Genomic DNA, 14,906 nt, shown 5'->3' with positions numbered 1-14,906 from the left:
GATGTAGGTAAATAAACTCCTGATCTTCAGCTATTTAAGAAAAGCTACTTTTTCAAAAAACCAATTTCCGAAAAAGCACTAAAGGAATTCAGTGAAAGCATAAATGATCTAATTTGTGATTCCTCGAAGATCTGACTTATAATGGTTGAAGTTCCCAGTAAAGTATATTCCTCTGTCACACACCAGTTTATATTTTTTCAAAATTATATTGATTTAATCCGGTTAAAACAGAAGTTTTTGACGGAAAGTGGCCATAAGAAGAAGGCGATATTCGTTATACGATATGCAAAAATCGATTTCTTGTAACGCCCACTCGTAATAACTTACCTTATTAGATATTGGATTGTAATATACCGGCAGAAATCGACCGGCTGTATTTGAATTTGAAAGCAAATGCTAAGCAATATCTAAATAATCAATAGCAATATGTTTCTGTTAATCATCTTTGTTGCAATAAAGTAAGCACTAAAATGTAGGTAGACTGGTCATTCAAACCTCATCATCAGAGATTTCCTTCTACAAAACCTCAGAGTAGCTGCGTGTGAAAGTTACTGCAGAATTTTATTCAATTTGACTACAATATTGTATGATTCGTCATTTTTTTTCCAAATCAAAATGATTCATGATTACTCTTATGGTGTTACATTCACGATTTACTTATCGAATATGAACGTTTCATTGCGATGACTATTTCAGTTAGTAGTTATCGGTTAGTGTGATTGGAAGAAATTTGTCGAAAATAGTATATGTTCTGGAGAGGGATAAGTGTATATAAATTGTGTCTTGATCTTGAGAACATTTTGATTGAGCAAGTAAGAGTTAGGTAATGTACTCTAAAGAGCGTGATTGTAATAAAATTGTGAGATTCAAATTTGTTGAGAATTCTATCGCGGAAGAACGGTGAGGTGGGGGTATCCGTTGATTTTACACCTATTCCATTGTGTACATATCTTGAGGTGACGTAGTGCCTTTTTTCGTTGATTACAACTCTACAAATAACATATTACGTGGCTCCACAATGTGGATATCTTTCTACAACAGACGGATACTATTGATGTAAGAGTACAAGCAAAGCGAAATCATTTATTGAAAATGCTGGAGCTTTCCCCAGAAATTCATGATGATTTTTCTTAGAAATTTTTCAATGTGCAAGAAAAGTGCACTAAATTAAAAATTAAAGGTATTTTAAGAAAGAGAGAGAGAGAGAGAAGTTAAGAAAAATATAGAGTGTTCAGGAGAAAAATCGTATGACACGTTAATTTAATACAGCCTTGTTCTACTTGCTTTTATGGGGATTCAAGCAATGCTGGATATTTCTCCCCATTCGATTGGCTTTCTTTTGCCAGCTTCCATCCTACGCAGAGACTATGTACATATTAAGCTCTTTGCGATCATGGACTTGTCTTTGCCTGTACAAGAAATAAGTATATATAAAAGAATTTATAATACAGTGAAAATTTCCATTGGAAGAAAAGTGATCTCTAGCTGATCGCACCAAACTATTACCAGGAATGTGGTTATCTAAATATTTATTAAATAATCAAATAAGACATTAAATTGCAATTTTCGTCATTTTTTCATTATTTGAAGTGGATAGATATTTTTTTTCATCATATATTTTTGCATAGTTGTCACCATGGAGGAACCATGAAGCGAATTCGCAGTATATATTGTGTCGCGATTAAGCCATGAAGATCGTAATTTTAATGACTCAAGATCATCACCCAAAAGTGTGGGTAAATATTTCCACATGAGAGGATCACACGTAAAGTATACGGGCTTTTTTTTTGGTTTGGTGTAAAAAAGCTCTATCAACATTATTTATATCAGTAATTAATTTGTTAATTTGTCGAAGGAATATTGAAATAAAATACCTTGAAGATCACTGGAAAAAAGGCCTAATCTTGAATGACAATTCGTACTTGGATCTTTTCCACGCACTTTTTTGCATTTTGATTTTTATTTAAGTGCTGAATTAAATATTTTGCCACAAAGACATATGCAAAAATTTAATTGGGTATATTAGAAATAAAATGTGTAAAAGTGTTTCAATTTTATGTTGCATAAATTTATGCTGGTATTATACCACCCATTAAGTTTTACACGGACATATGTCGATTTTGGACATTGTGGTGTCTTTCTATTAAAAATTAATAATATTAATTTTGTTCGTACGTTGATATCATTTTTAGAAATTTGTTTTTGACTTTACTAGCAAAATAATCACAGCTTACAAGCGTATGATTCCTTTGTGAGCATAAAGGGCTCACTTAAGATTAAATGAAACCTCTTTTAGAGAATCGATAATATAGTTCATTTAATGACAGTTTGCCCTTTAAAGAAATCTCTTACGAAATATTTAAAATAATGCACAACCTTTTTGCTGTATTACAAAACTGCGACAACGTTTTTTAAATAAACATAGAAAATTAAAAGATATGTAGCGTAAGTGTATCAAATTCCGGCCAGCTTGCAATTCCGGCCACATTTTTATTTCTCAAATTTCCATGAATTTTTAGTTTTTGCATATTATAGAGATTATATTTTGCAATAAAATAACAAAAAATGTATCTTCGATAAACGAGAAGATGTTAAAAAGACTTTGGAAGGATTCCGGAAGGGCAAGGAACTATGAGAATGAAGGTGGCCGAAATAGACCACCAAAGCTATGTCTACATTTTTATTCATTTTAAAAAGGATTATAAGCCCCAAATGATTTTGTTATTCTGTAAAATTGAATAAAAACATAGATATTTCTTGTGTTTAATATCGAACACTCAGTTTCTCGAAGTCCTTTGACCGTCCTGAACTCTTCCTAAAATTTTTACAATATTTTGGTCGTAGAATCTGTGTTAAAAATAATATGAAATTTTGAGAAACAATGAACTGTCCGATATTTCAAGCAGCCTCGAAATTGGTGTAGTTCCCTTACATTTCAATTCAATATAAACCTTTACGTAAATTAATCCCAAATTTACGAAATAATTCAAGTGTATTTATATGACTAAAAAGTCGTTTTCATTTTAATCCAATTCACTTTGAATTTGGTTAATATAAAATAATAATGACTTTATTTCAAATGTGAAAAAGATTTAAAAGGAAACACTCGGCATCAGGAAAACATTAAGTTTTAATCGACAGTGATTCAAAATTAAGGCTCTTACTTTCAATGCTAGGATGGAAAGAACGCCTATTAACACTTTAAAAACTTTTGTGACTTTGCTTACTAATATCTTTTGTTGTTTTCATAATTTTTGTTCTTTGGCCAACATTCTGTATAAAAAGAAGGTTCAAGATATTCTTTCTGCTTTTTGATAATTTCAGTACAGTTTAGGATACGAGTTTAGACACCTGTCTAGAGGAAAAGATAGGATAAAGTAGAGCACGAATTTTGAGAAATAAAGAAGTGTCCGATATTGCAAACTGTCTAAAATTTAGCGCAGTGCCCTTACTTCTGAATTAGATCATTTGCAACCATAACTCTTTCTCCCTGCGAACTCGCCTTTCTCAGATTTTAAAATCATATCTTGAATACGAAGCACATTCTGAAAAAAAAAGTTTTGTCAAATCGACGGCCATAATTGGATTTTGTAGAAAGTTTGTTAAAAGGATGTTTTTCCGTACAAGATAGGAGACAAAGTTTTGTCAAATTGATAAACAACATCCTTTTGGCAAAAATTTTAACAAGATCCATTTTTCTGCTTGACAAAACTTTTTTTTAAGTATTGAAGGAAATGTTAGCATCGAAATGTATGTTTTTGACCAGCCTTTTTATCTTCAATGTTAATCAATGAATCTTATTCATATTTAGCATAACTATGCAAATTTTCACGGTTCTAAAGTAGAAGTGATTTAAGCGTTGATAGCATTTATATTTATATATAAGTGTTTAACTTGGAATTTGCAATTTATTACCAAATGTTTTGATTTTGAAAGAACATATAAGCTGGATAAATGTTGGTAGTAGTATTTCTTTGCTCTTAAATTTATGCTCCAAAGAAATTCATAATGGTATTTTCAACGAGGCGGACTTGGTTAATTTCTGCAGACAATATTTGATTTATAATTTCTCAGAGAGGGCGACAATCTTGCAATTTAGATTTGTTAATTTCTCAATAAATCTCCACATATATTTTTTTAAAGCTTCATGAGTCACATTATACTGGAAATATGAATTGCATTATGGGTGTTGTGTTGCTCTCGAAAAAATGGATTAAATTCACGTAGGAGTTTTTTCATCTTTTACTGGTCTGCAAAAAATTGAATTTTGCTTTCTTCACTAGCAATTTCCAAAGGATTTTGTTTGTTTTTTTATTTTTGTGGAGATGGAGTCTAAATCATACTTTTACCATAAACATCATGATATGGACAGAGAGAGAGAGAGAGGGATTATCGTATTTTAAGCGATGATCTATTTGTCAACTCGTTTAGCACTTGTTCAAATCTCAAGATCTACTGTTTAATAAGACAGTCTCAGATGGCAGAAGTTGTGAAGACTATTTCTTAACACAGTAATTCCATAGCTGTGTTTATAATAACAAACACTTTGGTGTGAATTCCGTGTAGTTTAGTTGCAGTCTTATCTACAAAAAAAAATTAATTAATAATAGTGCTTTGTATTGGAATTAAAATTATTGTTAGGTTTGTTTTCTTTTTCAATTCACCAATATAGAACACAATTTACAGAAGAAAAAAAAAGAAAAGAAACGTGGAAGCCGAAAAGAAGGAATTATCAATGAAATGATAAAAAGTGTCGAACTGAAAGTATTTATCAATCAGTGGCCATAAAAGTGGGGATAAAAATAGTCTAGGAAAAGTCGAATATATCTGGAGAATTTAGGTCGAATCCTTTGCTGATCTATACTCATGTGCCATTTGTGAAAAAAAATAAATAAATAAGTAAGAGAGTGAAAAGGATGTCTACGCAAATTTACTACAAGGATCGCCTGGGATTCGATCCACGTGAGGATATCATTGACAATGTTCCGAGGAGTGGACACAAGGCAAAATTGCATGAGGGAAGCCCCTTCAAGGAGGATAGTCCGCCGAAGAGACTCAAAGACCAACACGGCGGCTACGAAGATGCTCTGACACAATTTAAAGGTTTATCTTTTGATCTTTTATCAGGCTTTTGCTAATACAAGGATTACAAGCACCTAATAAATTTTTTTAAAAAATTTCACAATAGGAATTGTGAACTGCAAATAATGACTAGAAAGAGTTTTATGACAGGCTTAATTAAATGATGATAAGAAATTTAATAAAACGCATTAATTGCATTTTATTTTAAAATAATAAAATAAATAAAAATCCTAATATGTTATGAAATTCATAATTCTTTTTAAGGAAAGTTTATAATGCTTATTTCAAGCTAGAACTACTCTAAAAAAAGTTTTGTCAAATTAACAATACAAGTTTGTCAAAATGATGTTTTTTTTCGATACAGTATACAGAAAAGTTTTGTCAAATCGACAAAGAAAAATATTTCTGTTTGTTAATAATAAACTAGATCTTGTCAAAAATTTGTCAAAAGGGTATTTTTTTCATTTAAAATGAAAGAAAAAGTTTTGTTAAAGTCACATTGTGACATCCTTTTGACAAAATTTGAACAAACTCCATTTGTTCGTTTTACATGACTTTTTTTTAGAGTAGATAAGCATAAAGTATTTACACAGAAAAAAATATTTCTGTTCGCAAATGTTTGTGAATTCCTACTGGAGACTTACAAAATGATCGTGAATCGTATAACCAACAAAAAGGTTCGTAAAAGTTTGTATTTTTTCCATAAACATTGTTCGTAACTTGATCACTTGACGAACATTTTTTGTTCATTTACAAACATTTTGTTCGTATATTTTTGTTTGTCTGACAACGTTTTACGAACAAATGACAAAATCTTACGAACATTTTTCCATGTTTTTGAGAATATTTACAAATGTTTGTTAAAAAAATGGTCGTCAAGTGATCATGTTACGAACAATGTTTTTTGAACAAGTACAAACTTTTACGAACTTTTTTCTGGGTTATACGATTTACGAGCATTTCATAAGTTCCCAATACTAATTTACAAACTTTTACAAACAGTTTTGCAACATTTTTTTCCTGTGTAACATGCCTAATACGGAATAACCTTTAATGAAAAATAATAAATAAAAAAGGATTGAATTTTAAACAAATCTAACCTTGAGCACTACAAAACAACAAATCCCAAGTGAAATTAGAAAATATTATATAGGAGAGAGGTTTCAGGCTTCGCACACACTCTGTCTTCAAACATTTCATATTTTTTAATGAAACTGGCCTATTTTTTTTAAAGAAATGTGTGATTAAAGACTAGGTTTTTAAAATATATTGCCATAGGGTGGAATAACCGGCTATCGCCATGTTTAGGAAAAAATTAAATTCATTTAATCATAACTTTTGAATCCTTGTTACAAGATAAGTCAAATTTGACACAAAGTTACTTAGATGTATTGGCTCTAGATACGTGAAAACAATAATCCTAGAACATAACGCTGGACTACTTAAAAAACTGATTTTTATTAATAATGCAAAAATAACCATTTCGTCGCCACTTTTTACCACTTTTCGCCAGTTTTGTAAAATTTGTAACCACTTCTCGCCACCCACTTGAAAAGAACCACACTCGGTTATTTTAGGCAATGCTATGAAAAGAATACATTCACCATTTCTCTTTCCTTGTGATCACTTTATTATTACTCTCTTTAAATGATTTTTCTTCACTTTTATTTGAGAAATCAAATTATGGGGCTTTTGCAGAAAGTAAACAATGCAGATTTGACAACTGAGAATGTACGAAGTGAAGTTAGCGTAGCCTATTGAAAAGATATGGCGACAGGTGGTAAAATCAATTCCAGAATATTACCACTTCTCGCCATGCCTCATTTTTATACAAAAATAATATAAAATGAAATATTAATTGACTAAATACAAATTTTATGTATTCCACAAGTGCAATTAAATATTCAATAGACAAATTATTTACCCAAATAGGTATTTTTGGCCTGATGAAAATTTGACGACACTTAGTACATTTGGTAAGAGATGTTGGATTCGATGCACTTGCTTAAAATATCGCTCTAAAAAGTGATCAAAATCGTGAATCCAAAACGAATAATTATTATTTTTCGATTCTATGCGTAGAAGCAGAAACAATACAAAAAAAATTGCGACTCATTTATTTCATAAATTGCGAAAAATAGCGATTTCAATGTAAGTGGCGAGAAGTGGGGCACTGGCGAGAACTGGTGATTCCACCCTAGATCAGATTCATTAAAGGAATCCGCGAAAAATACAAAATGTTTGCAGGCAGAGTAATGTGCGAAGGCTAGAAGCTTTCCCCTAGATATACCTAGCGAATTTGAAGAGATAAAACGTGAGACGTTATCAATCAATTAAATGCACTCAAGATATAAATGTTTACATTTTTTTTTTTTAATTTTACGCCATAAAGTCTGAATTGAATCTTTTTCAATTGCTATACTTCACATTTTTTCAAATTATAGTCTTTATTTTTCAGTGTGAAAAAATTGTGTTTTTGTATGATTTTGGTATTTGTTTGTGTGGGATATTCATTGACAAATGCTCTCTTAATATAAATAAATTTAGAAAATTAATTCAGAAATTATTCCAATGAGATGCAAAAATTGTTGGCGAAAAATGGTGCGGAATTTATATTTGAAAGCGATTTTTCAATTAAACACCCAACACGAGTATCTCGATCTCCACATCAAATGTCACCAGAAAATTATTCTTATTTAATTATTATTTTAATTTTATGCCATCTTCGAGGCAAAGAAACGCTCGAGAATGTGGTGTGTGAAATAGTGTTGGTGGGAGGGGGGATTCTTGGGTGAAAAATACACTTTGAAAGAATTTCGAGAACTTGGTGTATGTTGGTTTCTTTTTTTTTTAACAATATGCTGTGGAATCATAAAAATTAATTTTTTATCGCTGTCTTTTAATTGTTGCTTTAATTGTAATTTATTTGATTGAATAATACTCATATTTGCCTTTTTTGTTCCTTCTTGGAATAAATTACAAAAACCAGATGAACGCGACGCCATTCAAAAGAAAACCTTCACGAAATGGGTTAACAAACATTTGAGCAAGGCAGGAAAGAGGATTCACGATCTTTTCGAGGATCTTCGCGATGGAAGAAATTTGCTCACACTCCTTGAGGTGCTTTCCGGAGAGAATCTGGTGAGTTGATTAGAATATACTTTTTTAAACTAAGTAATTTCAATCATTTAGAAACATACTGTTCAATTTTTTTTTAAAATAATTTCGATATTAAATTACAATCATTTTTGACAAAGCTCAATGCAGAGTAGACATAAAATGAGACAATTGAGTTTCAGAAATTTTGTTGACATATTGTTCATGTTTTAGAGGTTTTTGTTCAAGGGCCCATCAAACCTAATAAAAAGTGAAGTTATTTTTCACTTTTCCTTGTAAAAATTTTGCAGCTATTGCACCGCGACTTAAACAAATTTTCTCGTAGTTCTTGTATAATTTTGGCGAACATTATGAAATATGTATTTTCGGATAGATTTTAATGCACAATTTCGAAATATATCAGACTGATAAGTCAATTCTCTTTACGAAAAAACTTGCCAATAGTCTTCAGTGCCTCTATGCAAAAACGTATAGAAAAATTAAATGTCGAGAGGCCCGTGTTTTTGTTAAAGCAATTGTGCTCTAAGGGGATCTAGAGGGAAGTGGGTACCTTAAAATTGGAGCAGCTTTGAAATTGGACCTTTTCTCCTATTTTTAAATAGAATTGAGCCTTATCATGATATAGTTTAGCTCTACAAACCAATTGTGAAGATAATTTACATTATGATGATAAGGGTCAATTTTATTTAAAATTATACACGCTTCAGATCTAAGATGTAACTATGTGACTTAACTGCTCTAAATCATCAATAAGCAGAATTTTTGCCAAAATTTTGGTTTGGATTAAATATTAAAGGCAATTGATCCTAGTGATTCTCGAAATTCAATGCAATAATTGCATGATTTTTGAAAATGTCAAATCTTCAAGAACTTGACTAAACCTAAATGGCTTTAGGAGAAAAAAGTCTAATTTCAAAGTTGCCCTAATTCAAAGGTGCCCCATCTCTCCCTACTCTGACTCTTTTGGAACGTACGCATATTCAGGAGGAATATCGATTCGATCAGATAAGGATTCTCTTCACAAAATTTTCCTATGTAAACGAAAAAATCGTTGGATTTTAAACGATTTATTTAATGTGCATCAATTTCTTAATCCGTGTGACAATTTGGTTCCGCTTTTACGGATAAGCGAAAGTCTACTGTATTTTTAAAGTGTAAAACTTCTGAAAATATTGAATGTAAAAAGCGACAAATTATTAACAGGCTTAAAATACAGGTCGAGTACAATTTAAGAGCCAGCAATCAATAGAATTGTAAATTGTAGTCAATTTGTGTAGAGGAATGTTGAAAAGACTGGAGCAAAATTTTTTAAATCAAAATTCAATATTTTGTAAAATAAATGACACAGGAGCTTCACAGTTTTACCATTGATAGCCTTCGTGAACCCTCTTAATCGTGCAAAATATTATGCTTTTTAAGTGTAAATATTATGCTTTTAGGTGGATTATGGGTTAAAGTTACCCTTTTGCATGTTAATTTTACTCATAAAAAGGTGTAAAATTAACATTAAAAAATGTTGATATATTTTTTACACCTAAAAAGTGTTTAAATTATGAGGAAAAAAAGTTAATCGCACCCCCATTTTTTCTCAGTGAAGAGATTCTAACAATTCGAGAGGAAAAAATCTTTCATAAATTTGTTTGTAAATGTTTGTGAATTCCTACTGGAGACTTACAAAATTCTCGTAAATTGTATAAACCACTGAGACGTTCGTAAAACTTTATATTTTTTCACAAACATTAAACGTTATATTATTCCTTGACGAACATTTTATGTTAAATTACAAACATTTGTTTGTAAACACACAGAAAAGTGTTCGTAACATTTTGTCACTCCTTCGTAAAGTTTTATCAGACGAACAAAAATGCACGAACAAATGTTTTTAAAAGAATTAAATATGCTCGTCAAGTCATCAAGTTATGAATAGGTACTGTTCGCAAAAAAAGTACAAACTTTTACAAACTTTTTAGTGGATTATACCACTTACGAGCATTTTTAAATTCCCAGTAGGAAATCACAAACATTTACGAACAATTTTACTAAATATTTTTTTCTTTGTTGAAGAAAATGATCTGTGGGGAAGTTGTAGAAGAATTTCCTATAAAAAATATGTCAATTTGATAATATAGATTTGAAATATCACAAATTGACCCCCATCTGAGAAGATTTGCCCTAGCATTCTTGAGAAATCTCCACAAAATCGTCTTTAAGAAATTACTCAAAAAACACATTCTCTTTCGAGAAAGAGCAAAATTGTCTTCAGGAAAGTTGTAGAATGGAAATTTCATGTAAAAATATGCTCATTATCGATAAAGTTTTCTGACGGAGCTCGTGAAAAAGAATAAATAGGGGAAAGTACTCTACAACGTTCATGCCTTCGAATAATGTGAATTTTCTCTTATTTGGCCTAACAAACTTACACATTTCTATTAAATATTAGTTAGCTTATTATCAATTATTAATAATTATGTGATAATTTTTTTAAGTCTCTCGGGAAAAATAAAAGAAAATTCACATTATTCGAAGGCAAAAACGTTCGAAGGGAGAGTACTTTCCCCTAAACATTTTGGCAAATTTTGCCACAGTCTCCCCTATTATTTTCTCATGTCCATCAAAGAAACTTTTTATTCGACCTGTAACAAACTTAATTGATTTAATTGTCTTTTATTTTTAAAATTGATTATGGAGCCCTTTATTTAAAGAAAATGTAGGTTTTTAAGATAGTGTCATTAGTTTTTAAGATTAGGAAGCTTTTATTATTGGCACGAAAATTAAACTTAATTGTTCCGGCACACCTTTTAGATCAAGAAAATTTAATGAAATCAAAATTCACAACACTCCCTCTTTCATAAGTTTTGCGTATGTCTATCCCACTTGCACGCATTCGAAATTAGACTTAAACTAAATTTAATTTATTTTGATGTTATAAAGAAGAATAAGAAGAGTGGCAACGAGGGGAATAAACATATATAAAATGTTGGAGAGAGAAGAGATGCGAATTTTGATTTCATTAAATGTTCCTGATCTAATAAAGTGCGACAGAGACATTAGGCCAGGAAAATTGCGTGAAATCAAAATTCAAATCTCTTTCTTCCTCAAACTTTTTATAGACATTTATCCCAGTCTCTGGCACTCAAAATTGGATTGAATTTTATTGAATTTGTTGTAATGTTGAAAAGAGAAGAAAAAGACTGCGAAAGAGTCGGATATACGTACTGGTAAAAATAAAAGGATCAAAATCATCCAAATTTGACCCTTTCGCAAAGGATGGATTATATTTCAAACTCTGAATGCACTTTGCAAATGGATCAAATTTGGATCAATTTGATCCTGTTATTTTTACCAGTGTAAAAAATGTTTGAATAAGAGTGGGATGCGAATTTAGATTGCATGAAATTTTCCTGATCAAAAAGTCTGCCAGAGGCATAAATATTTAAGTTAATTTCATAAAGAGAGGTATATCGCGAATACTTTCAAAATGACTATTTTTTTCAAAAGTCATATCCTTCATTATTTTTTTGTTTTTCTTCTACAACAGCCACGTGAAAAAGGCAATATGCGTTTTCACATGCTCCAAAATGCTCAAATGGCTCTCGATTTTCTCCGGTACAAGAAAATTAAATTGGTCAACATTCGTGCTGAGGATATTGTTGATGGGAATCCAAAGTTAACTCTCGGACTTATTTGGACAATAATTCTCCACTTCCAGGTGAGTTTTATTTATTTTTTTTATCACAAACTTATGCTTAAGATTTTTAGAAATTTAAGAAAAAAACATTTTTGGTAATCTTTCTTCGCCGAACCATAAAAAGAAGAAGCTTCTTCGAGGTGAATAAATACTCCTACGGTGGAGAAGAATAACATGTTTGTCGCGAAAGATTTTTCTCGAATGAATTCTCAATCAGCTCGAGATCATTTTTAAATATGTGTTGATTAGTAATTCCGATGGAAATATTTGTTAAGTGGGTTTTGGATAATCGATAAGTTGACTCTGAAAGACAACACTGTGAGTGAGACAAGAAAAATAAAACATATGAAGAAAATCACTTGAAACAATATAATATTGTGTGATCAAGGAGAGAGGAGAGAGGAAAAGGAGTATCAATGTGGGTTGATTTTATGGCAAACATCTTTTGGATGTGTGACAAAAAAAAAACGATCAGTATTCAAAAATCCATAAAGATATCACACACTCTATATATTGAGATCAATTGTGTGGATCTCTCTCGTAAAGGTGATATTCAATTGATCATTAATGCAGCAAATTGTACTAATGCACACGCTTCAATTGAATTATTGCGATCTGAATGGTATAGATCATAATAAAATTGTAATGGCAATTTGTAGAGCAACAATTAGTACATTTTAATTTATTTAAAAAAAAATCCTCTACCATAATTACAATGATTGTTTCCATATATGATGAAAGCATCGGAGTTTTATTTGCAAGTGTGGGATGCGACAAGATCACCGAGAATGTGTTACGCAATCAAATGGAGGGAGACAAGTTTGCCCGGAGAGAAAAAGATAAATAGAATGGGCTTGTTTGTGATTGCAAATTTTAATGTTAGTATTTTGGTAAAGGAAGAAAAGGAATCGCTATGTTTTTTGGAGTAAACTTCTTTGAAAGAACGGCAAAATTGGCAATGATTTGTTTTTGCTCTAACAAATCGGATTCTTTTGTATGAAGTTTGTTGTTTCGAATTCATGAAAGTAACTAATTTAAGCTCCACCTATAATGATATTAGGCCACGCCCCTTTCAGTGGTTACTGCCAAAAATGTTGTGTACTTTTCACACTAAAGTTTCAGCCCAGTTCCCGAACGTCTAAAATTTCTAAAATATGATCAGTCAATTCTCACTCAAAATATTCACAAACTGCTTATTAAAAACTACAGCAGTTAAGCCACATGGATAAAATCAAGATCTGAAACCCGTTTTAGACTTTTTTTGTAATAGAAATAGAAATTGGTAATAGAAATACTCCGACCTTTTCGGAAGAATATCTGTTTTACCACTTTTATCCGATCCTGTGCCGCAAAGTTCGGCACATGGAGAATTAGACCACGCCTTTTAGAAAATGGTAAAAGAATTGATTGACTTCCAAACGTAACCGTTTTCAATTATTGCAATTTTTTTTCCAAAGCTGAAGGTCTTTTAAAAAATAGAATGCAAGTAATAGAATTTTTACTTTGAAAATTGCAATGTTTCAAAGCTCGGCGACATACGAAAAATAACTATATTTGAAGAGTGGCACGTTATTTAGAAAAACTAATTCGGCCAGAAAAGAATCTAGTTTCTTGGATAGTAGGATACACTGGGGTAATATGAGATCGTTTTCAGATTAGAATTTTAATAGGTGAAAGTGGTCTGCCTTTGAATGCGGCAGACTTTGAATGTTTCAATTTTTCTCTTATTTCTCAAAGCAAAAATTCTATTTTGTAAACTATAGTTAATACTATTAACTATTTTCTATTAACTTCAATTAACAAAATGGTATTTATGCTTTGGGAAATAACAGAAAATTGAAGCATTCAGAGGCTGCCGCATTCAAAGGCAGGCCACTTTCCCCTATTTTCTCACTGTTTCAAATGTGTGAGAAGACCACGAAACGGATTTAAACCCAAGGTTTAGCCATATGGCTTCATTATTCTAATTTCTTTTCAGTCAAGATTTTTTAGAAAATTTTGACTTAGGATTCGATATTAAAGACAAATGATCTATTAGAGATTCTGAAGAATCAATTTAATTGCTTGGTAGACTTGGTATTAAGGATTTTGTGACTTTCGGGAAGTGGACTAAACTTCTAGTCTGAAGACGGCTTTAAGCGATTTTAAGACTAAAGGCTTAGTCCAGTTCCTGAAAGTTTCAAAATCCTAAATAGCAAATCTATTACTTTTTCAGAATCTAATAGGTTATTTGTCCGTAAAAAACCAATTGTAAGTTAAATTTATTCAAAAAATCTTGATTGATAAGGAATTAGAGCAGTTAAGCCATATGGCTAAGCCTTAGCCATATGGCCTTTTACATTCAAGTTATTCAAGAGTACTTTGCGCTTTTTTGTCAGTTTTAAAAATGGGATGAAATCCCAAGACTCAAATTTAAGTCTGGTTACAAATTATTCCATTGTATATTATTTAATTTAAAACTGTAATGAAAAGTTACGGTTTATTGTCCATTAAAGTTTACTTACATTCACCTTCTGTTTATTTTCCAAATTTAAGCGAATCGGTTGAGATATATGTAAGGAGTCCCGGTCAAAATCCCGAAAGCCAAAATCCCGAATGGGCCAAAATCCCGAAAGCCAAAATCCAGAATTCTTAAAAGTGCCATAGCTACTCCCACGATTGCACCTGCGTTTGCTGAAGGCAAAGGGAAATCTTCTGTGGCTTGGGAAATTATTCTATACATTTTCCTCCATATAATTTCATCCCTTTCAGTATTTTAAAAATTCGGGATTTTGGCTTTCGGGATTTTGGTCTTTTCGGGATTTTGGCTTTCGGGATTTTGGCTTTCGGGATTTTGGCTTTTGGGATTTTGGCTTTTGGGATTTTAGCTGCCACCGATATGTAAGCCTTCCTATTTAGGGACTATCTTCAAAACATATCCGAATATAAAAGAAATCACTGGTGCCGTTTTCGAGAAAACCCAAAAATTTAGTTTTGGTAGAGAGGGAGGGGGTTGAGGGAAAAGGAGGAAAGATTTCCT

General features: G+C 31.3%; 1 protein-coding gene across 9 annotated transcripts in view; it reads left to right on the top strand.

Moving 5' to 3' along the window:
* The window catches only part of LOC129802704 (dystonin), a 150,580-nt gene that overhangs the window by 12,505 nt on the left and 123,169 nt on the right, over positions 1-14,906 (top strand). For 8 of the 9 annotated variants that reach the window (XM_055848731.1, XM_055848732.1, XM_055848726.1 and 5 more), the window contains exons 2-4: positions 4,673-5,103; positions 8,072-8,223; positions 11,738-11,908. In XM_055848731.1, the coding sequence (XP_055704706.1) occupies positions 4,917-5,103; positions 8,072-8,223; positions 11,738-11,908 (510 nt within the window). In that variant the 5' untranslated portion in view covers positions 4,673-4,916. The remainder of the gene's footprint in view (positions 1-4,672; positions 5,104-8,071; positions 8,224-11,737; positions 11,909-14,906) is intronic. The other variant, XM_055848729.1, reaches the window with a different exon arrangement.

Source organism: Phlebotomus papatasi, chromosome 2, assembly GCF_024763615.1.
Source record: "Phlebotomus papatasi isolate M1 chromosome 2, Ppap_2.1, whole genome shotgun sequence".
Lineage (NCBI taxonomy): Eukaryota > Metazoa > Arthropoda > Insecta > Diptera > Psychodidae > Phlebotomus > Phlebotomus papatasi.
Note: the sequence above shows the minus strand (reverse complement) of the source record. Positions and strands in the feature narration are given on the sequence as shown.